Below are 22,949 nucleotides of genomic sequence, written 5' to 3' on the forward strand. Positions count from 1 at the left end.
AAGATGAAACGTCACTAGGATATCTCATAGCATCGTAGATGTTAAAACTTATTGTCTCCCCATCGAACTCCATCGTTAAGCTTCCCGCATATACATCAATCTTTGTTCTAGCCGTCTTCAAGAATGGTCTCCCAAGTAGAATTATACCCGACTTTGAGGACACTTGTTCATCTAGATCAATCACGTAGAAATCCGCCGGGAAGACTAATTGGTTTACTTGTATAGGATATCTTCCAGAACACCTCTAGGAAAGACACTTGACTTATCCGCAAGAGAGATTATGACACCGGTTTCACTTAAAGGACCAACATTCAATGATTCATACACCGAATAGGGCATGACATTAATAGAAGCACCAAGATCAAGCATGGCACTACTAAAAGTGACATCTCCTATTTTGCAAGGAACCGTAAACATTCCCGGATCTTTACAATTAGGTGGAAGCTTCCTTTGTAAAACCGCGGATGTGTTTTCATTCATAGAAATTTTCTCATTTCCCTTCAACTTCCTCTTGTTGGTACAAAGTTCTTTCAAAAACTTTGCATACCTAGGGATTTGCTTGATTGCATCAAGTAGAGGGATATTTACTTCCACCTTTCGAAAGGTGTCCAAAATCTCTTTCTCCTCCATTTTCTTCTTTGAAGTTGCAAGTCGAGAGGGGAACGGCGGTTGAGTAGCTATTGGAGTCACTAGAGGGGTAGTCTTCTTTGGAATTCCGGCTTGTGTGGCATTCTTGACAATGGGATCTTAAATGGGAATGACCTTTATTTCTTCCTCCTCATCCCTTGGCTTCTTCTTTGAACTACTTTCTCCAGCTTTTTTACCATTTCTCAAGGTCACCACATTGACATTTGGGTTCTTTTCGGTTTGAGAAGGCAACTTTCCACGGGACTCCAACTTGCTTATGGATGTAACTATATCTCCCATTTGTGCTTCAAGGTTGGAGATACTAGTCATTGTCTCTTTTTGGAATTGTTGGGTGCTAGTGGCTAGGGATTTGACAATGTCTTCAAAGGACATTCCGGAGCTACTTGGTAGGGATTGGGGAGGTTGTTGGTGATGTGGAGGGTGTGGTTTAGATTGATAGTGTGGTTGTGGATGTTGGTAATGAGGTTGTTGTGGTGGGTAGGAAGGTCTAACCAATGCATTTTGAGGCAATGGTCTTGGGTTGTAGCTCATATTGGGATTTGGCTTCCAACTTGAATTGTAAGCATTTTGGTAATCGGATGGCTTGTTGTGGTAATTTTGGAACTCTCCCGTGGCATTTATATGTTCCACATCTTCTTGAAGAATGGGACACATATCCGTAGGATGTCCCATTGTTGCACATATCCCACAAACCATCACTTGTGGAGTTTGTCCCATGGCGAGCTTTTGGACAATGGAGGTTAAATCTTTGATTTGAGACTCTAGGTTTGATGTTCCCACTTCATTGACTTTGTTTTGTGTCTCTCTATTCATATCTTGGCGCGGGCCAAAATGTTGCGAGTTTGCAGCTATGGTGTTGAAGAGTTGTCTTCTTTGTTGTGGAGTTTTACTAAAGACATCACCACCGCTTGAGGCATCAACTAGTCTTCTTTCCATTGGCAACAATCCCTCATAGAAGTGTTGAATGAGGAGTTGTTCCGGAATTTGGTGTTGTGGGCAACTATAACACAAGTTGTTGAACCTCTCCCAATAATCATGAAAAGTCTCATTTTGACCTTGGCGAATTATACAAATCTCATTTCTAAGACTTGAGACTCTTGAAGCGGGATAGAACTTATCAAGAAAAGCTCTTTCCATGTCAGTCCATGAGTTGATTGACCCCGGTGGAAGATAAAATAACCAATCATTTGCTCTATCGGCTAATGAAAAGGGGAATGCCCTTAGCTTGATTTGGTCATCGGTTAACCCTTGTGGCTTCATACTAGTGCAAATAATGTGGAACATCTTCAAATGCTTATGAGGGTCTTAATTCTCCAATCCATGAAAAGTTGGGAGGTGATGGACTAAACTTGACTTCAACTCCGAGCCTCCTTCCAAAACCGGGTAATTGATACTATAACGCCCGTAGATCCGGGCTAGTCAATTTAGAGATAATAGGGTCGAAAACGAATTTTCGACAAAAAGATTATTTAGAATATTTAGAATAAATAATCTTAACCAAGTTGTAGAATATGTCTCAAGGTTTCCGTACACATAAAGAACGCCGAAATCCGAGTTATAACGAAGAAGTTATGACCCGTCGAAGTTTTACGGCAAAACCGGCACGGCACTGGGAGACGTAAATAGTGAATTTACGATAGAGCGACTTTTAGCCTTATAAATCTAAATGAAAGTCGTAGAAAAAGTTAAACCGAGAGCGTCCATAAAAAGAACGCCCAAATCTGACTTCGTATGAGGAAGTTATGGTTTTTCGAAGTTTCGGCTTAGCAGTGTACAGCCCGAAGTTCGAATATTAGATCGAGCGGTTTTTAGCCGACGCAACCTAAACGAGAATCGAAGATCTCGTTAATAGTAGCGTATCGATAAAAAGACAGATGAAAACGGACGTCGGATGAAGAAGTTATGAATTTTTAACGGATCAATCGTGTCCCGGCCTGTTAAAAATATAACCTTTAAAATAAATCGAAATTAGCCAACGGAGTCTAAACGAAAATTGTAGATCATGTTTCCGCCTACGCGTGGATATAAAGAACGTCAAAAACGGAGCTCGTATCCGAAAGTTACGGATTTTAGAAGATAATTAGTTTTTGGAGTAATCTGCGAGTGACACGTGGCACAATCTGGGCCACACCTTCTTCCCCACGGCTTTGCATGAGATCACGACACGTGGCACATTACGCCCAGCGTAACTTTGAGTACGCTTAGCGTAACCCTTAAAACCCCATTACGCTCAGCGTAACTTTTGAGTACTCTCAGCGTACTCGGTGCTGGCAGGCTATAAATAGAGGCGTTTTTCCTCATTTTTCTTCACACCTTTTCTCAACTTCTCTCCCAAACACCCCCAAAGCCTCAAGGATTTTCTCTAGCCTTTCTTAGGAGTTAGTAGCGAGTCCCGAAGCGCCAGAAGGCCCCGAGAAGAAGAGCTTTCGGCTCAGAAGTTCTGTCCGCACAGAGCCCGGTTATTCGCTAAACCCCAATATAAATGAGTTATGCTTACCCTACTTTAAGTATAGCTTATGATTAATATTAATATTGTTATTAGGACCTTATAATAAATATTTGGGCTATTATTATGAGTTATATAGAGTGTTGTTTAACGCTTATATAATAATAATAATAGCTAGACTATTAATTAGTCGCAGTTAACGTTAGACTAAACACTAGTGGTATTAATACTAGGTTTTGTCGAGGGAAACTTATTTTGAAGTAACGAAGCGTTGTTCGAGTGCCGAGTCACCACCTTTTCAAGTGAGTGCATAGTTACTTTCATCTTACACATAGATATGAAGTATTTAATATAAATTACGTGCTATGTGTGCATATTGTCTGTATACTTGCTATCTATGCTGGATGAATGTCTTTATATATGTTTTAACTAATTTAAACTGTATACGTATTTTATATCTACAAATATGTTGGGTATAACATGGGTAGATGAATGATGAGAGATAAAAGATGATGTGAGTAAACATTGGCAGCTATAAACTTAGTACCTATTAAGTAAACACAGGTAGCTATGGACTTAGTACTTGTTAGGTGTTGGTAGCTATGGATTAGTACTTGGTAGCTATGGACTTAGTACCTGTTAGATAAACGTTGGTAGCTATGGACTTAGTACCTACGCTGGTAGCTATGGATTTAGTACCCGATGAAGGAACTTTTGCAGCTATGGAATTAGTGCATTGGCAGCTATGGACTTAGTGTCGGCCTTATAACCCTGGAAGCAAGGGACTTTGGAACGAACGAATAGATGACTCTTAGGGTAGACTCGTAAGAGTGAGGAAGATAATGGGGATGGGTAATTGGGTTGATTGTTTTAATGTTTAAACATAATAATTATATTATTGTGGGTTGAAAACCCTATGTACTCACCAGGTTTCCCAACCTGAACCACTCAAGCTTATTTGTATCACAGGTGTCGATACGAAGCTACTTTACACTGAGAGATTTAAAAGAGATGTAGATCACTAGTGTAAATGAATGTAAGTTTTGTTTATGCTTATGTTTCTGTATTAATGATGACATCCCAAATGTTTTAAAATGGATAGAAATACATTTCTTCGGAAATGCTTTGATAACGTATTTATCATGTTTTTCTGGGAACAAATTCCGCAACATTTTTATTAAAATAGGTACTCTGATTTTTATAAAGCATAAACAAAATCGGTCTTTTCTGGCCGTGAAAATGGGGATGTCACAGATACCGGTTGGAGTTTGTGTAACATCGGTTTCCATCATTTGCCTCAAAGTTCTTTCGGGAACTTCTCCACCGTTCGCCATTGCAACTGGTTCGATAATGGGTGGATTTTGTTGTAGAGGTGGTGTTTCGGGAATTTCTTGGCGAGGGTCGGAACTTGAATCGGGTTCCATGTCACTTGATGAAGCGGTTTCAACCTCCAGATCCCCGTGAGGATTAGAATTTTGACCACGTTCAACTCGCTTTTCCTTCGCCAATCGCCTTGCTTCTCTTTCAATTTCTGGGTTGTAAAGCAAGTCACTTGTACGCTGAGATCTGGGCATACAGAAACAAATTGATTAAAAATAAACCAATCCCCGGCAACAGCGCCAAAATTTGGTGGTTGTCGAGGCCAACAAAAATAAATAACCCTAAATCTTTTACACTAAAATAGTGTATAGTGGTAAAGGGATCGTATCCACGGAGATTGGTTCAATTTAAATCTCTATGTAAATCACTTTTTCAAGTACTTGTAAAACAAAAGTAAAAGTAAAATGGGGGGTTTAGTTCTTTTTTATTGTTTGACAAAATTAAAACTAGCTAGAATGTAAATATGACAAGTAAACAAGTAAAAGATTTGATTAAATTCAATGAAGTGAAATTGGTTGATTTTTGGTATACCACATGGATGACATGGTTGAATTATCATTAGACTAAATAGAATAACACGTGTGAATTAATTTAACTTGGCTATAGCAATCCATAAGCACAAATTACCTTAACTCTTCATTGTTATCAAAATGGTTAGAGAAGCTCTTAACACATTTCCTTAATTAAAGTCACAAAATCAATGAAGCATATAATCTTGTGAAAATCAATTAGCTTTAAGTTCTAAGAGTTACCAAGTCCAAAAGATAATCAAATGCTTACATTATCATTATGAAGGAAACATTTACGTGGTCTAAATGAAATGAAAACAAACATATAAACCATTTGTTGCTTACTAATTTGAGGGTCCATTACTTAACCAAGAAATTAGTCAACAAAAATAAGCATTCATTCATCTAGGCTCATGATCAAAGATAAATAAACACAACAAGATGTTTAACTAGAAAACATTTCCATAAACTTCAAACACAAGATAATAATAGTCTTCAAAACAACCAATCATCCATGGGATTAAACCCTAATCAACCAAGTGAGAATTTAGCCAAGCATGGCCAAAATAAAAGAAATACAAGCTAGTTTAGTGATACCAAACATTGTTCTAAGTGAAAGGTGGAAAGAAAATAACACCAATCTTCAATTCTTCAACTTCTTCTCCAATGTTCTTGAGAGCAAAAGAGTGGTTTTCTCCAAGAAGTCATGTTTAAAAATGCCCCAAAAACTCCAGCAAATAAGGCTCATTTCCGGATTCAAAAAGTTGCACAAAAGCTACCCACCAACTTTTCACAAGCAGAGTCAACAAGTCAAAACTCGGGATCAAGTCAGCACAATTCACGCGGACCGCGTATGGGTCCACGCTGACCGCGTGGGTCTCGCTGATTGTGGGACTTGGGCCATTTAAAATACAATCTAGCCCAATCTTCTCATTCACACTTCAGCCCACATGCATAACTCTTGAGAGCCCAATTGTGCCATTCCAAAGCCTCCAATAATTGGTCCAATGCTCGTTCAATCTTCCATAGCTCGAGTCCATGTCGCCTCATCATCATTCTCGCTCAAAAATTAAGTCCAACTTGATTTCTTGTTTATGCTGACACCAAGCTCAATCGCACCACTTCAAGTCCACAAGCAAACCGCAAGCCTCCAAAAGTCCCGCACTCCTTCCATATCTCTAATAACAATTAGTCTTCGAAAAATCTGCAAATAAGCTCAAAAGACTGGAAAGCACCCGGCAAAGGAGAAAAATAATAAAAAGAGAAAATATGCATGAAGATTAATTAAAATGAGATGGCTTTAACTAAAAATAAACTATGAAAAGAAGTAATAAAAACAAAACTATCATGGACCCAGAGGCGGAGATGATGAATCTACAATTTGCATTCATGGTTCAAACTACGCCAGAGCCTGCAAAGCCAGAGGTCAGTGAAATCACTTGCTCTCCATCTTGTATTAAAACTATCAAATTTTTACGTGAACATGTTGATTTGATGCGTAGAGAGATAGAGGAACTAAAGTATGAGGGATATCAACTTAGGAAAGGCCATAAACCACTGAAAGATTAATTAGAGGCCAAAACAAATTATTATAAGAAATTATAGGCAGAATACAGTAACAAGTGTGTTCATTATAAATATCTTAAAAAGGATTTTGATTCTGCAACTGCGGAACTTGACACATTGAAGACTTGTTTTGCAAATGTCGATTTTAACTTTAAGAAATTCGATGTGTCAAGTGAAAGAGTTGCAACAATAATTGAACACCAAATGAAATGGAAGGACCAGAAGCAAGTAGGAATAGGTTATGAGAGTGTCCCTCCCCCATTCAATCACAATTATACCGCTGCCCCCATTGACTCAAGCTGAGAAAGACCGAGAACCATTTATGGTATACGGTAAACCAGCTGATGAGCAGGCAATAGAATGTAGTGCTAGGAAATTAGATTCTAAAATTTCTACTTCCAATGCAGATTCATCAGTAAGCCAGGGAAAGCAAGAGGATGGAAAGATTGAGTCAAATAATTTAGTGTCAAAATTTGGTGCTCCTATTGAGTCTGTGTCTGATGTTAAAACTAATATTTTGATTTATGATGATTTGGTGTCAAATGTTAATGTTTCTGATAAATGTTACTGCATCTGAATCTAACTCTAGCACATCCATATCTTCTACACCTCCCACACAATTTGACTCATGTAATTACACGTGTGGGAAAGTTAGAAAAGTCAATAAGAGCACGGAATCTGATAAAGGTGGTACCAGGTCTAATGATAATAAGCCAATATGTTTCAACTGTGGTACTGCCGGCCACATTGCTCGAAATGTCCCAACAGGGCATTTGTGCAATTTTCAACACCGAGGAAAGAAAACGAGTCTCGAGGAAGGTCTCTAATGAGAAAGTTCTCGAGATCTCATCTTCGTGATGATGATCAGAAAGTTCATAATAATAAGAAAAGGGTCGATCTTAAACCGAACAAACAGGTTTTCTCTAAACCAAACACAAGTACTTTGCCGAAATCGACTGCGGCTGAGCCAAGGTCAATTTCGTCAAAGGGTGCGTCTGGATCTTCGAATAATTGTAGCCGAAAATCTAAACGCTCAAAGAAAAGGGAAAATGTTTCTAAATTACCTGTGAATACTTTAAAACCTAACTACCAATGGGTGCCCAAATCTACCACTGTCCCATCATCATCATCATCCTATGAAAGTGTTTCTGATATTAATGCAAATTTGAAAAATCAAAAAGATAAATCTGTCAAAGTCAAGGGTACACCCAGGGCTGTAATGACTTGGGTTCCCAAATCTAAATAATCCGCTCATTGTGTAGGAACAGCTGCGGAGGAATATCGCCAGACCATGGTATGTTGAAAGCGGTTGTTCCAGGCACTTGATAGGAGACATCTCCTAACTGCACAACATTCAGAGTTTTAATGGGGGATTCGTTTCCTTTGCGGGAGGAGATGGCAGAAAATTCACTCAAAAAGGAACAGTTTCAAATGGAGTGTTGAGCTTCGAAAATGTTAACTACGCGCCTGCGTTAAAGCATAGTTTGTTGAGCGTCTCTCAGATTTGTGACAATGGCTATTCGGTGCATTTCACCGATAAAGAATGTCTAATTTTGAAGCCAGGCATTGTCATTCCAGATGAATGGATTCTTGTGAAATCAAAATGGGATGGCAATGCATATATCATTGACATGAACAACAATCTTCCTGAACAAGTCACTTGCCTTTTCTCAAAGGTTTCCAAGCACAATGATATGTTGTGGTGTCGAAGACTCGGTCATGCTAACGCCAACAACTTGAATCGACTTGCTAAGAATGAAAAAGTGTGCGGGCTTCCTGTCAAGGATTTCATCACGTTTGAAAAGTGTGTGGCATGCGCCCAAGGAAAGCATCACAGAAAGCCACACCTACTTAAACAGGTCAATTCAATCAACCAGGTGCTCCAATTGTTACATATGGACTTATTTGGTCCGGTCAACGTCCTCAGCATCAACATAAATTCATATTGTCTGGTTGTGATCGATGACTTCTCGCGGTTCACGTGGGTTTTCTTCTTGTCCAACAAGGTTGGGGTTGCTGACTTGATTAAGAAGTTTATTGTGATAATAGAGAACCAGACCAACCATTGGGTGAAGGCGCTCAGAACTAACAACATAACGGAATTCAAAAATGTTGTCCTCGATCACTTTTGTGCGGAAAAGGGGATAATGCGTCAATATAGTGCCGTTCGCACACCACAACAAAACGGTGTTGCTGAGCCGCGAAACCAAACATTACAAGATGTCGCAAGGACGATGTTATGTGACTCTAAACTTCCAGTATTCTTTTGGGCCGAGGCGATCAACACGGCATGTTATGTTCAAAATCGTGTTCTGATCAACAAAGCTCAGATGAAGACTCCATATGAAATTCTCTACGGTCACAAACCATCTGTTAGTCACTTTCGTATCTTTGGCTGTCCTTGCACACCCTTCATCTGGAATTCAATCCCAAATTCAACGCCAAAGCCGATGACTGTTACTTTGTGGGGTATGCTGCTCGCATGGCGTACAGGTTCTACAATAAAAAGACAAAGCAAATCGTAGAATCCTTCGACGTGCGCTGGTTGGAGGAGAACGAGACGGATGCCAGAGTCGTTCCAGATTGGTTGTTTGACTACACATCTTTATTCAAATCGTTCAACGTGTTTTCAGATGATTTTTCTGGTTCCAGCTCCGGTTCGAAGATTATGATTGAAGATGAAGATGAAGAAGTTGTTTACAGTCCGCCGGTGGTGTCCTCTACGACTCCTTCAGTGGATGCATATGTTCCAAGCGATTCGTCAGAGTCTCCGTGTCAACAAAACAATCCAGATGTTGATGCCAATTCTCTTACTCCTGATGAAAGATAGTTCATGTCCAGAGATGCTTCCATTGTTACTCAAACATTTATGGAACTTCTCTTTCCCGAACCGATTGCTAATGAGTTTGTGGCAAGCCCCTCTCACGATTCCAGACCGTCTGAGGTGGATCATTCAGCAGATGATGGATTTGTCAATATTCACAACCTTCCCATAACGCTCAATGACATCATCCAGGAGCTTCCTTCCAGAATTCAACGCGATCACCCGATCGAAAACGTCATCGGTCAGCTGGGCGACGGTGTTCGAACGCGAAGTCAGAGTGGAGATGTAAATACATGTCTCTACTCTTACTTCATCTCTCAAATAGAGCCAAAGAATGTCAAAATGGCTTTGAATGAGAATAGTTGGGTGGATGCTATGTATGAGGAGTTGAATCAGTTTGAAAAGTTGGGGGTTTGGAAGTTGGTTGAATTACCTAAGGGCAAGAAGTCACTCGACACGCGCTGGGTTTATCGAAACAAGCAAGATGATTCAGGGGTTATTGTGTGGAATAAGGCCCTGATTGGTTGTACATGGATTTCGTCAAATTGAGGATCTAGACTACACCGAAGTTTATGCTCCGGTGGCTCGCTTGGAGGCTATTCGCATTTTCCTCGCGTACGCTTCCTACATGAACTTCACAGTTTACCAGATGGATGTCAAGACTACCTTCCTGTACGTCGCTGTGAAGGAAGAAATCTATGTTGATCAACCTCCTGGGTTTGTCAACTCGAAGTTTCCGAATAACGTCTACAAATTGGACAAGGCTTTATACGGGTTACATCAAGCTCCAAGGGCGTGGTATGCAACTCTTACGAAGCACTTGCTCTAGCATGGCTATTCACGGGGGACAATCGATAAAACCTTGTTCATTAAGCATGTTGGTGCCGATCAGATTCTTGTTCAAATCTACGTCGATGACATCATATTCGGGTCAACATGTCCACAACTATGCAAGGAATTCGAAAGTGTAATGAAGAATAGGTTCGAAATGAGTTCTCTGGGGGAGATGACCATGTTTTTGGGGCTTCAGGTCAAACAAGACTCAATCGGAATCCTTTTACATCAAGCCAAGTATGTTGAAGATATGCTAGAGAAGTTCGGGTTTCGAGACGCAAAACCTGCCTTGATGCCAATGGCCGAGTGACCTTTGTTGACTCCAGATACTGAGTGCGAATCCGTAGATCAGAGTGACTACAGATAAATGATCGGATTGTTGATGTATCTTACCGCGAGCAGACCAGACATCATGTTTGCGGTTTGTCAATGCGCATGATACCAGGCTAATCCTAAATTTTCACATCTTATTGTTGTCAAAAGAATTTTTCGGTATCTCAAAGGCAGCCCAAAATTGGGTCTTTGGTACCCGAAAAATTCTGAATTTGATTTATATGCTTTTGCTGACAGTAATTATGGAGGTTGTGAGCTTAACAGGAAATCAACGTCTGGCGGATGTCAATTTCTTGGAGACAGGCTGGTGTCATGGCAGTGCAAGAAACAGCATACACTCTCAACCTCAACGTCAGAGGCGGAATACGTAGTTGCTTCTGCCTGTTGTTCTCAAGTTATCTGGATACAACATCAATTACTGGATTACGGTTTGAATTTTCTAGAAACTCCTATCTTTTGTGATAATGAAGCTGCAATTCAAATTGCTAAAAATCCAGTCCAACACTCGAAAACCAAGCACATCGATATCAAAGTGCATTTTTATCATAGATTTTTATGAGCGTTCGCTCATTCGGTTGGAACAGGTTCCCACTACTAATAATGTGGCGGATTTGTTCACAAAACCGTTTAATAAAGCTCGATTCGATGTACTTGTGGGATTTTTGAAAATGATACGCTTTGAGAACTAATTTTTGTTTTAGGTTAGTTTAAATTTGAGCATTTAATTTTCATTCTCACCCATGCACAAATTTAGGGGGGAGAAATTAAACAAAAACCAAACAAAAATTAGAAAATAAAAAAAAACAAAAAAAACAGTTGCATTTCTGTAAGTGTTGTGTTGGGAAGTGATATAGTCATGTGATAACAGGCAATTTGAATCTATGTAATGTACCAAAGTTGAATTGTCTAGGCTCTGTGTTCGATGCGCTGGTAGACACGAAAGATTCAAATGGACTTGACTAGGTGTAGATGAACTTAAGGAATCTAGAGATTTGACAAATCTTAACTTAGATAGTTCCATTTAGCCTGACAATACGACGCTTGGATAGATTAAGCAGGGAGATATACATGAGAATCCACCGGTCACACTAAAGCAATCCGTATCTAGAACCGTGGTTTAACTCTTCCTCGATGTACGAACTCTGTCCTTAATTCCGGTATTGACGGGGCGACTGGGGAATTCCGATAAATTAAGTCTGTAGAAGGTTATTTTCTTGCTTTCTTTCTGTTAGTCATATGTTGCTTCCTCTGCGTGATTGAAATACATCCGACCTGGACTGCAACATATGCAATTCTATTTCTATGCATCTTCTATCTATGCAATTCTTCTGATCTGTTAGCCATATGCTGTCTCCTTTGCGTGATTGAAATACATCCGACCTAGTACACAGCATATGCACCATTCTACTTCTCAATCCCTCTAAATCTGGTTAGTCATATGTTTCACCCTAAGTAAGATTGGAAGAGATCCAACCTGGGTGTACAACATATGCATTCTAAATCTGACTTCTCCCATAATAATTGTCTGCTCACCTAAAGTAAGGAGTATCTTGGAAGTCCCTGATTATTGGGGTATGTCAGGAAGCGGGAAACATGTTCTAGTACATCTAAAATTGAACAATCATTAGGTTGCCTGTAGATCTCGCTACTCAATTTAGGTGGACAACAATATCCTTGGTCGTCGTCAGATGTATGGTCCCTAGAAATTTTATCTAGAAACGTAGGTCACAATGTCTTGTCACTTGTAGTATGTCAAAAAATTTGTCACAATCTTTCATGTTTAAGTGGACCACAATATTGGCGATCGACCAGATCTAGACATGAAGGTAGAGGTACCGATAAACGGATTTGGGCTGTCTAACAACTTTGATCTCAATCTCATAAAAATATTATTAGCATTGGTAAATGAGAAATTAGTGTTAATTCATTTTAATTTCAATTTTAATTTTAAATTTTATTTTTTATTTTTATTTTGCTAAGAAAAACAGAAAATTAAAAATTATAGTTTAGTTTAAAAGTCTTAGATTTTATTTTATTTTATTTTTATATAGTCCTCAAAATGCATTATTTTTACTTTTTTTTGGTATTGGGCTTAATTTTTTAAGCATTTTCAGTTGCAGTACATGGATATTGGACCGGTTTTTGGGTCCGGCTGTACACTCTTCTCCCTCATTTTTACTTGTGGCCGTAAACTGCTCCCGAAATTCTCTCACTGCTGTTCATCGATCCATCCTAAATCCGTGTTTTTACTCGAAATTGTTTGTTTAATCGTGTAGGTATGCTCATTGCGATCACCAAGAGGCTAATCTAACACAAAATCAACCGTGAATCGAGGGTGAAATCAAAGAAATCGAATTGTTCGGCGTTTACGGCCAGTTGAAGGGTTTACGACCAGTTGAAGGGTGTACGACCATTGAAGGGTTTACGGTCGTAAACCCCTTTACGGCCGTACACACCCTCTCTAACCGTAAACCCAAGTTTTTGAACATAAATCCTTATTTTTATCATTTAATCACCTATAAAAAGCCTAAATTAATTGATAATTGAGTAAAACTCATACTTAATTACTTAAATAAATTGTTTTCTCACTTGGCTTGGTTAATTGCAGATCAAGAATGGCTGAACTTAAGTTTGCAGACAGTCACAATTTAGCTATCTTCTTGGTTGACCCACCAGCCGCCCATGGTGATTTCAAGTCAATGGTGCATGGTCTGAGGAAATGCTGCCTTGCTTCCGCTCTCACGTTAAATACTGTGATCTACCGAAGCCACATTAAAGATTTTTGGAACTCTGCTGTGGTGAGAAAAGGGGATGGCGACTCCAAGTATATTGAAACAAAAGTTAAAGGGAGAAAAATCACTGTTACAGAGCAGATTGTCCGGGAAGTTCTGAGGATTGAAGACCAATTGAGTTTTCCGACCGAGATTGAAATGGTTCAAACTGAAGAAATCATCGAGAAAATGGGTTATGAAGGAAAGTTTCCTCCAACTATCAAAAATCTATTACCACCATACTGGAGGTTTCTAGCCCATGTCTTTGTAAGCTGCATCTCGGGCAGGAAATCCGGAGTGGATGAAATTTCTCTACAGAACACGGGTGCAATCGCTGCTCTTGCCGCGGGTTTTGATTTCAACTTCTCCAAATTTATCTTGAAAGAATTGATCATGAATATTGAAGGAAAGAAAAGAGATAAATTTCTCATGTACCCAAGATTCCTACAGTTGATCATCAACAACAAATTCCCAGAGATTGAAAAGGAAGGAGAAACTTTAGATATGAAATCTCTTGGGTCTACCACCTTCGGTTTAATGAAACAGAACCGTAAGGGTAAGTATTTGTTCGAAAGAAAGCACCCTTTGGTGAAATTCGGGATGTTTGCTGAATTGAGTGATGCATCTGAGTCCAGTGATTCCTTTGACCACTTGGAATCTGAAGACGATGTCATTACCGTCTCAGAGCATGAAGAAGAAATAGTTCCTCTTGTTGCAATTGTAGCAGAGGAACATGACACCATGATAAATGTGGAGGTACAGAGTGACTTCAATAAGAGTCAAGATGCGGGTGGTGATGGTGATGATGATGGAAATGATGAGGGTTTCAGTGATGATGACTCAATTTTTGGTGGTAACTTGCCTAGGCATGATGATATAGACATGAATTTCGAGTTTGTGGATGACTATTACCCAAAAAATGAGGACCTTGACTCCATCTTTGACGTTGTCTATGAAGTTGCTCAACCGACAACAGAGACACGGGAAGTGGATAATGTTCAAGAAGCTACACCTCCTACCTCTGAACAGATGGCCAATATTCTAATTGATACGGATGCAGCATCAAGGATTCCCCCCTTAATGTTGATGTTCCAACTTCTACGCCATCTGTGAGTGATCCGCTTGTGACACATACCTCCCAGCCTCCATTAAAGAGAAGAAGAAATGATCTGAGGCCGAGGGTACTAATTCGAGAAAAAACCTCATCGATTCAGCCTGCAATCACAACACAGGACTCTACGCTAATCATTCAGACTCAAGAAGGACCTATCAATGTATTTGAAACTGGGAGTTCTTCAGCTCCTGGAGGTTCCTTCCTCCGAAGGCCTGATCATGACATCGCTTCTGAGAGACTTGCGCAGGCCTTGGCAGCACAAGAAGCAACAGGCCTTCCTCCTCGCAGAAAAGGCATATCAATCGAGGAAGGTAACACAGAGGGAATGGAGTCATCCAATGCAGAGCTCAAGGTCGAGATAGAAGTGTTAAAGCAGACATTAATTGAAAAATATCTCTTGATAGGTAAACTCGACGTTCGACTTTCGAATGTTGAAGCAGAACACAAAACCAAGTCAAAGCAGATAACATATCTCCAGACTCACCTTGGAGCTTTAACTGCATGCTATTATGACTTGAAGAATAAACTTTTTGAAGAATTTGGTGATAAATTCAAGTCATCAGTGGAACAGCCTGCAACCACTGAAGGTCTTTCCAGTGTCCCTGTCCAGCCCTCTCAAAATGACAACCCTGTGGATCCTCCACCTCCCAGAACCACATGAATTGTCGATCGATTCGAAACTGAACCTATAAATGCCAACACTCGAATTACTATCAAGCAAGCTAAGAGAAAAGTTACTACTGAGAAGAAAGAAGGTTGGCTGTTTATGAAGAACTCTGATGAGAATCGAAGTGCAGACCAACATCAACTCACAGTGATTGATCTTGAAAAACGGAGGTTTGGTGACAAGTTTGGCAATCGATCGGGAATTAAGATGTGGGGATATCATGCTGACTTAAAACTGTGGTTGGTGAAGAGGAACTTTGGCGCTCCTGAATACTACAAGAGTACTCACGACTTTTTTTCTTGGACAAAAGTCGATCTTACGGAACTCTCAAATGCTCCATTCCACAATCCCTCCAAGGACCCTCAGGCTTTCAATTTCAAATTCTTTTTGGAGCGACATGTCAAAGAAATTTTTTTTGGAATGAAGACAGCTAACTCTATGATTAGAAGAGATCTGGAGGTGCTCGATCCCAAAACAAACGAGCCAATGAAGATAGTGTTGTGGCCTGCTACTAAACAATTGAAAGAAATTCCAATTCCTCAACATTTTCAAGATGGATATCTGGATCGGATCGGTTTTTGATGAGGTCACAGCCACTGCAGTAATCAAGTTTTCAGACAGTGACACTGTCCTTCGACTTGTTGAAGCTAAAGATCTTCTGAGGTTCAGGGAGAGAGATATTCACACCTTGGCAAGACATCAGATAATCTGCAAATCGGATATCATGGAGGCAGCCACTAAGGATTTCATAGGAATGATTGCTAAGATAATTGACAAGAGGCTATGGATGGGGGAATAGATAAATTAGATGTGGTGCTGTTGGAGAATCCAAGATAAAAGAAGATCGAGCTCATGCTAGCCGCAAACCAAGGGGGAGATTGATAGTTCATAGATTAGTGGTTTGGGCTAGGCAATCATTTGTATAAGTCTTATAGGGTCTTGATCTTGTAATGTATGTGCTTGTGTTTGTTTACGGCTGTGTTGGTGTTTACGGCCGAAAACGTGTGTTCGGCCGTGAACCCCGTTCACGGCCAGTCTGTCCCTATATATAGTGTCAGATTCTGTCAGAGTTAGTGACGTATCCAGAGCGTTTGCGGTCAATTGTGTGTGTTTCTCAAGGTGTACCAGACGTTTTTGCTTATAAACGTGTACATTGCTTGATCATCTCCTTCTTCTACTCATTTCTTGTTTGTATTTGTTTTGATCACTGGTTTGGATCACTGAATTGGGGCTCTAGAACATGAAAAGACTGCCCCACGAACCCCACAACACAATGGTGTAGCAAAACGGATGAATCAGACCATTATTGAGAAAGTTTGATGCATGCTCAACATGACTAAACTCCCAAAGCCATTTTGGGGTGAAGCTGTATTGACAGTTTTCTATTTAATAAATAGGTCACCTTCCGCTCCACTGAATTTTGAAGTTCCGGAGAAGATATGGACGGGTAAAGACATATCATATTCTCACTTGAGAGTATTTGGGTGCAAGGCGTTTGCACATGTATCAAGTGAATTGCGGAAGAAGTTGGACCTCAAATCCACTCCATGCATCTTTATTGGATATCGAGATGAAGAGTTCGGGTACAGGCTATGGGACCCAGAACTGAAGAAGGTTATTCGAAGCAGAGATGTGGTTTTCTATGAAAAACAATACTACGATTTCAAGGCATCGATTAGCGAGCAACCAGGCTCCAAAGTTTCAGAAATAATATATAAAAATATAGAAGATGTTTCCGCTGAAGAAGAGGATGAAGAAGTCGATGATGCAGATCAAGAAGGTGTTGAGCAGGGGGAGCTTCCACCCCTGTATAATTCAGATCCATTGCCAGAAGTTGCAAATGAAGGAACTCAATTTCGACGATCCGAACTAGTTTGTGATCCATCAAGAAGATATCTGACTTCAAACTACATTCTTCTTACCAGCAAGGGGAGCCAGATAGCTTTCAAGAAGCTCAATCTCATATTGACAAAACAAATTGGCAGAAGGCCATGGAAGAAGCATTGAATTCTTTGCAAAAGAATCAAACATATGAGTTGGTGAAACTCCCCAAAGGAAAGAAAGCTTTAAAAAGCAAGTGGGTTTTCAAGTTAAAGAAAGACGGCAAGGGAAATACTATGAAGTATAAGGCGAGACTCGTTGTCAAAGGTTTCCAACAAAAAGTGTCACACCCCCAAACCGAAACGGCGGAAACGTTCGAGGGCGAAGGACGTCATGTATAATATCACAACAGTTGAATAATAGTAATCAAAGCAACAACCATTGTATTACTAGTATAATGTTTACATTACATTTGAATTATACATGATTGCCTTCAAAAGTAATAATAAGTAAATACTCGAAGCTACTATGCTCCGTCTTCTTGAATCAGCGCGTGTACCTGTCTACTAATGTCCTGAGAATACAAGTAGGTTTTAAAAGAGTATCAGCATAAAGCTGGTGAGTTCATAAGCTTTTTGTTTTGGAAAACTGTTCTTTGTTCCTTTGAAAAGTGCGTTATCTTTCCCCAGAAAATCCTATATTTTATGATGTAATGAATGTATAAACTTTTAGTGAAAATGACTCTTACTAGTTTCTCCTGCGAATATTTAGTGTATACCAATCATATACAATCCAGATCGAACAAACAATCGATTGTGTGGTTCTGCCCCAAGCCCACAACCAAACAAGGAACAGGAAGTGAGGTGGAGTCCACACATTCCACTGGTTGTCGGATCCTCATGTACATAATCCTGAAGTATTCACTAGATACTTACAAAGTTAACTGTATTGTTCCTTTGATATCTGTTGAAAGTGTTCCTCAAGAAAATCCATTATTTTCTTATTGTATGTATGATTAGCCAATTGTTTTTATAACTACTTAGCTCATACTAGCTATGTATAAACCAATATCGAACAAACGATTGATTGTGTGGATCTGCCCTAAATCCACAACCAAACAAGGAACAGGAAATGAGGCTGAAACCACACATTCCATGGTTTGTCGGATATTCTTCACACATAGCCTGGATGCATAAACTAAGAAATTACAAAATTATTAGTGAATGTTCGTTAGTAAAATGAATAACCGATTGTTTGAAAAGTACTAATGTTTACCCAGGAAAATCCTATATTTTCCTAAGTGTAAGTTATTAAATTATCTGTTCCAAACCGAAAAGTATAAGCGTCTACCATACTTATGTTATTAAGCATTGTTCTATTTGAAAACCAATATGAATACCCTTGTATGAAAACCTTTGTATGAAAACCGTAGTGTGAATACTGTAGTGTGAATACCCTCATGCGATCACTTAGTACATACGAGTATTAGAAATCTGGATCGAACAAACAGTCGATTGGGTGATTCCGCCCTAAGCCCACAACCAAATAAGGAACAGGAAATGAGGCGGAGATTACACATCCCACTGCAAGTCGGATGTTAATTTCATATTACCCTGGTGTATATACTAGGTTATCACATAGTTATTAACCCTAGTGTTTGTTCGTTAGGTATATTATTACATGGACGAGTCGTTGTTTCACCTGTGGATTCTTATAACCATACTATGGACGATCAACAATACGACGTACTCAGACGCACGTCGATGAAAATGACATTTGTCACCCTCGGTTGACTGTAGCTAATAGTCAGGGTGCGGGATTGTCACTCCCGTATATATCTATACACAAACTCACGCTCTCCCTCCAGGAGACTCTGGTTACAAGGCGTCTCACACTGTAGTTCTCTCAACAAATCCGCGAATAATACTATGAAAACCCTTTTTGTTATGAATCCTTATAAAATAATATCTTTTATCTCATAATTCATAAGTTTGATTCCTCTGATCTGAAAACTGTGTTTGTAAAGTTTTATCTTAACATGTTTTGTAAAACCGATTTCAAGTCTAGTAGTAACGATGTTTACCATGTATGCAAGTTCTATGTTCAATGTATACTAGTGATAGGAAAATATAATAAATCAAATTATATTTTTAAACACAAGATTTCTTGTGTTTTTACTTGTATTCCCCCTGAAAACATTAAAAACTCGGAAAAATGTAGGGGTATGAACTCACTGTTAGTTGTGTACAAGCGTCGAATCAACGAACTTGAATGAAGACCCTCGAGTTGTTGTATGTGGCACTTAACGGAATCCTAATAATAATTAAATACATATATGTATCTAAATTAGCGATTTCGTTAAATAAATTGTTAGAAAACACTTGCTTTCGGTCAAGGAATGTTACCGGGACTTGCTTGAATCGAGGAAAACGGGTTTTCACCACTTAGGAAGGGTTTGCGACCGTGAAGTGGGGTTTACGGCCGTGAAGAGTTTCCGGCCGTGAACTGGGGTTTACGGCCTTTGAAGATTCGATGAGTGTACGGCCGTAAACAGGTTTACGGCTTTTGAAGATTTGATGATTTGAAGCGTGTACGACCATAAACTCAAGAACAGTGATGTTGGGTTTCGATGGAAACGCGTTCTAAGTGCTCCAAAATGACACCCAATGGTGATTCTCGATGATTTCCAGAAGAATAAGGGTGTTTTTGGTGTTTACGGTCAAGAGTCTAGAGAGAGAAGGAGAGAGTTTTCGGCCGGAAAAATCTAAATGAAGGGTAGGGACACGTATTTATAGGGGGTTTTGATGGTCGGTGGTGGGGTCCACCTGTTGTTGGCCGTAAACAAGTGTACGGCCGTACACGGGTTTACGGCCGTAAACTCACTTAGGCCGAAAACTTTTTAGTTTTTCAAGGAAATTCAGGTTCTTCAAGCGATTTTGGTTCCGACTCATATAAAAATTTAATTATATAAAACTAGATGATTTTCTAAACCAAGAAGTTTGACGGGGACTTAATATAATTCAAATTTTATTAACGGAAATCGGTTAATGGAAACGGAAAAAGGTTCGGGTTGTCACAAAAAGAAGGAATCGAATTTGATGAAATTTTTTCGCATGTTGTGAAGATGATGTCTATTCGAGTTATACTCGGATTAGTTGCTAGTCTAGATCTTGAACTTGAGCAGATGGATGTGAAAACAGCCTTTCTCTATGGTGATTTGGATGAAGAAATATACATGGAGCAACCCGATGGCTTTAAAGTTCCAAATAAAGAGCATCTCGTCTGCAAATTAAAGAAGAGCCTTTACGGTCTTAAGCAAGCCCCAAGGCAGTGGTACAAGAAGTTTGATTCATTTATGATGAATCACGAGTACAAGAGAACAGTTGCAGACCACTGTGTCTATCTGAAGAAGTTTCCAGATGGGAAATTTGTCATCCTTTTGCTCTACATAGATGATATGTTGATAGTGGGCCAAGGTGCAACGATGATCAACAACTTGAAGAAGGATTTGTCTAAGTTATTTGATATGAAAGACTTAGGCCCAGCACAACAGATACTGGGAATGAAAATTATCTATGATAGAAAATCAAGAAAATTTTTCTTATCACAGGAGGAGTATGTTGAACGTGTGATCAAAAGGTTCAACATGGAAAATGTCAATCCCGTTGGAACACCCTTGGATAATCACTTCATATTGAGTAAGAAAAATTGTCCCTCTTCTGAGAAAGAAAAAGAAGATATGAAAGCAGTCCCTTATTCCTCAGCCGTAGGAAGTCTTATGTATACGATGGTATGTATAAGACTAGATATTACTCATGTTGTTGGTGTTGTGAGTAGATATTTAGCTAATATGGGAAAGCAACATTGGGAAGCAGTCAAGTGGATACTTCGATACTTGAAGGGTAGTTCAAAATTATGTTTGTGCTACGGGGGAGCAAAGCCAATCGTGGAAGGTTATACAAATGCCGATATGACAGGAGATCTTGATTGTAGGAAATCTACATCAAGTTACATTTTCACTTTGGCAGGGGGAGTTATCTCGTGGCAATCCAAGTTACAGAATTGTGTCGCACTGTCAACAACAGAAGCCGAGTATATTACTGCCGTTGAAGCTGGGAAAGAGCTTATATGGATGAAACACTTTCTGCAAGAATTAGGTTTTCCACAAGAAGACTACATCATTCATTGTGATAGTCAGAGTGCTATAGACCTGAGTAAGAACTCGATGTACCATTCCCACACAAAACATATTGATATCCGTTATCACTGGCTTAGAGAAGCAATTGAGGGACGAGAATTGAAGTTGTTAAAGATCAACATCAACAACAATCCTGCAGACATGTTGACAAAGGTAGTGACACAAGAGAAACACAAACTATGTGCTGACATAGTTGGGATGAGGATTGTTGGATGGAGACTGGAGGGGGAGATTTGTTGTGTTCCTGCCTCCAAAGCTATAGTAGCCATCTTTGTTGGCAAAATGAAACCTAGGGTGGCAAAGTCTTCCAACCCTATGATGAACACAGTTAATGAAGGCAACAAAAATGGTGGCTACCAAGACTATAAATAGAGACTTCATTCCTCAGTTGTTTGCATCCCAAACACAGAGAAACAAATAGTATAAAACTTAGAGTGAGAGTGTTAGTGAGAGGGTTGGTTTTTTTGTAATAGTTGAGTGTGAGAGTTGCTCCTCCTATTGTAATTCTATTTTTGTGCTGAATAGAAGAGTTTTCCAACCCCCAACACCCCTCTGTCATTGTCGGCAACCCAATGAATGACCTTTGATAAATCGACTTCTAGTGAGAAGTGGAGATCGATCCTAATGGAAATCAGAGTAGAAGGAGAAGAAACAGTCGATAGGTGGAGCAGCGAGGAAATATAGAGTGAGCGGTGGTGGTGGTGAGATCCTTTTCAGGTTTAACTGAGAACAAGAATCTAGAGGCGATGGAATAAAAGAGAATAACAGACGATGACTATGGTAGAGTAACCCATGTAAGATAACCCCGTCTTGGTCAGGTACTGTTCGTAAGGATTGTCATCCTTTTATATATATATATATATATATATATATATATATATATATATATATATATATATTAATTTCTCTAACGAACAAAAGATTTAAAAACTATTTATAAAATCAATATCTTCAAACTCTGATATATTGACCTATTCGTTAGAATATATATTTAGTGTGTCAAATTAGAGAGTTGTGTTGTGTTTTTAGTTGACACAACAACAATATTTTATATATCATGAACATGACATGACATGAAGTCATGTTTTGTTTTAATAATATGAAAATGACCGAATTAAAACATAATAAAAGCGACCAACACAACAAACACGAAAATGATAAAATAAAATAAACTTTTAATTTATTTAACTCATAATTAATTATACAAAACACGAAAAACATTGTTAATATTGTATCAATTTAGTGCCAAAATTTGAACACAAACATGGCAAAGGACATTAAGTTTTTTACACTTTAAACGAACATAAAATCAAAATTAATTTTCCTCTAAATTTCGTTTTCATGTCATGCTCTGAATTTTCACACACACATACACCACACACACACGCATATATATATATATATATATATATATATATATATATATATATATATATATATATATATATATATATATATAGAGAGAGAGAGAGAGAGATAGAGAGAGAGAGAAAAGATCAAATGAGAACCATAAAAGGTTAAGAACCATTTAAAAACCACTTTTATTAAGGTATATTTGTCATTTCTACAATAAATGTTTACAAAACTTATTAAAATGGTATTTTTGTCTATTAGTAACAAAATAAAAAGCGTGGCAGGAATGTAAATAACTAGAAACTAGAACCCACTTTCATATTTTATTACACACATTACACACACTTTCACCCACCTGATTGTCTTCTCTCTACTATACATTCTCTAAGAAATGAAAACTTATCTCTTATTCTTTTTACAACCTTACAACCTGTGATGAACATTACCACCTCCATCATCGCCTTCGACGGCGTCGTCACCACCGT

At 38.9% G+C, this 22,949-nt stretch overlaps 1 protein-coding gene across 1 annotated transcript; it reads right to left on the bottom strand.

Moving 5' to 3' along the window:
• Positions 1-213: 213 nt before the first annotated feature.
• Positions 214-957, bottom strand: LOC145111629 (uncharacterized). The gene is made up of 2 exons (XM_079047893.1): positions 763-957; positions 214-732 (listed from the first exon to the last, which is right to left on the bottom strand). Exons 1-2 carry the CDS (start codon positions 955-957, stop codon positions 214-216), a joined length of 714 nt encoding a protein of 237 aa, XP_078904019.1.
• Positions 958-22,949: the final 21,992 nt, after the last annotated feature.

The sequence above is a fragment of the Lactuca virosa genome, chromosome 5, assembly GCF_052849685.1.
Source record: "Lactuca virosa cultivar CGN04683 chromosome 5, Lactuca_virosa_CGN04683_v6, whole genome shotgun sequence".
Taxonomy (NCBI): domain Eukaryota; kingdom Viridiplantae; phylum Streptophyta; class Magnoliopsida; order Asterales; family Asteraceae; genus Lactuca; species Lactuca virosa.

What these genes read in the sequence shown, in the direction of transcription:
- LOC145111629 (XM_079047893.1), bottom strand. Translation starts at nt 957, where the DNA reads ATGACTAGTATCTCCAACCTTGAAGCACAAATGGGAGATATAGTTACA. An exon ending in ATGAGGAGGAAGAAATAAAG is followed by an intron (nt 733 to 762) that starts GTCATTCCCATT and finishes CCCATTGTCAAG; the next exon opens with AATGCCACACAAGCCGGAAT.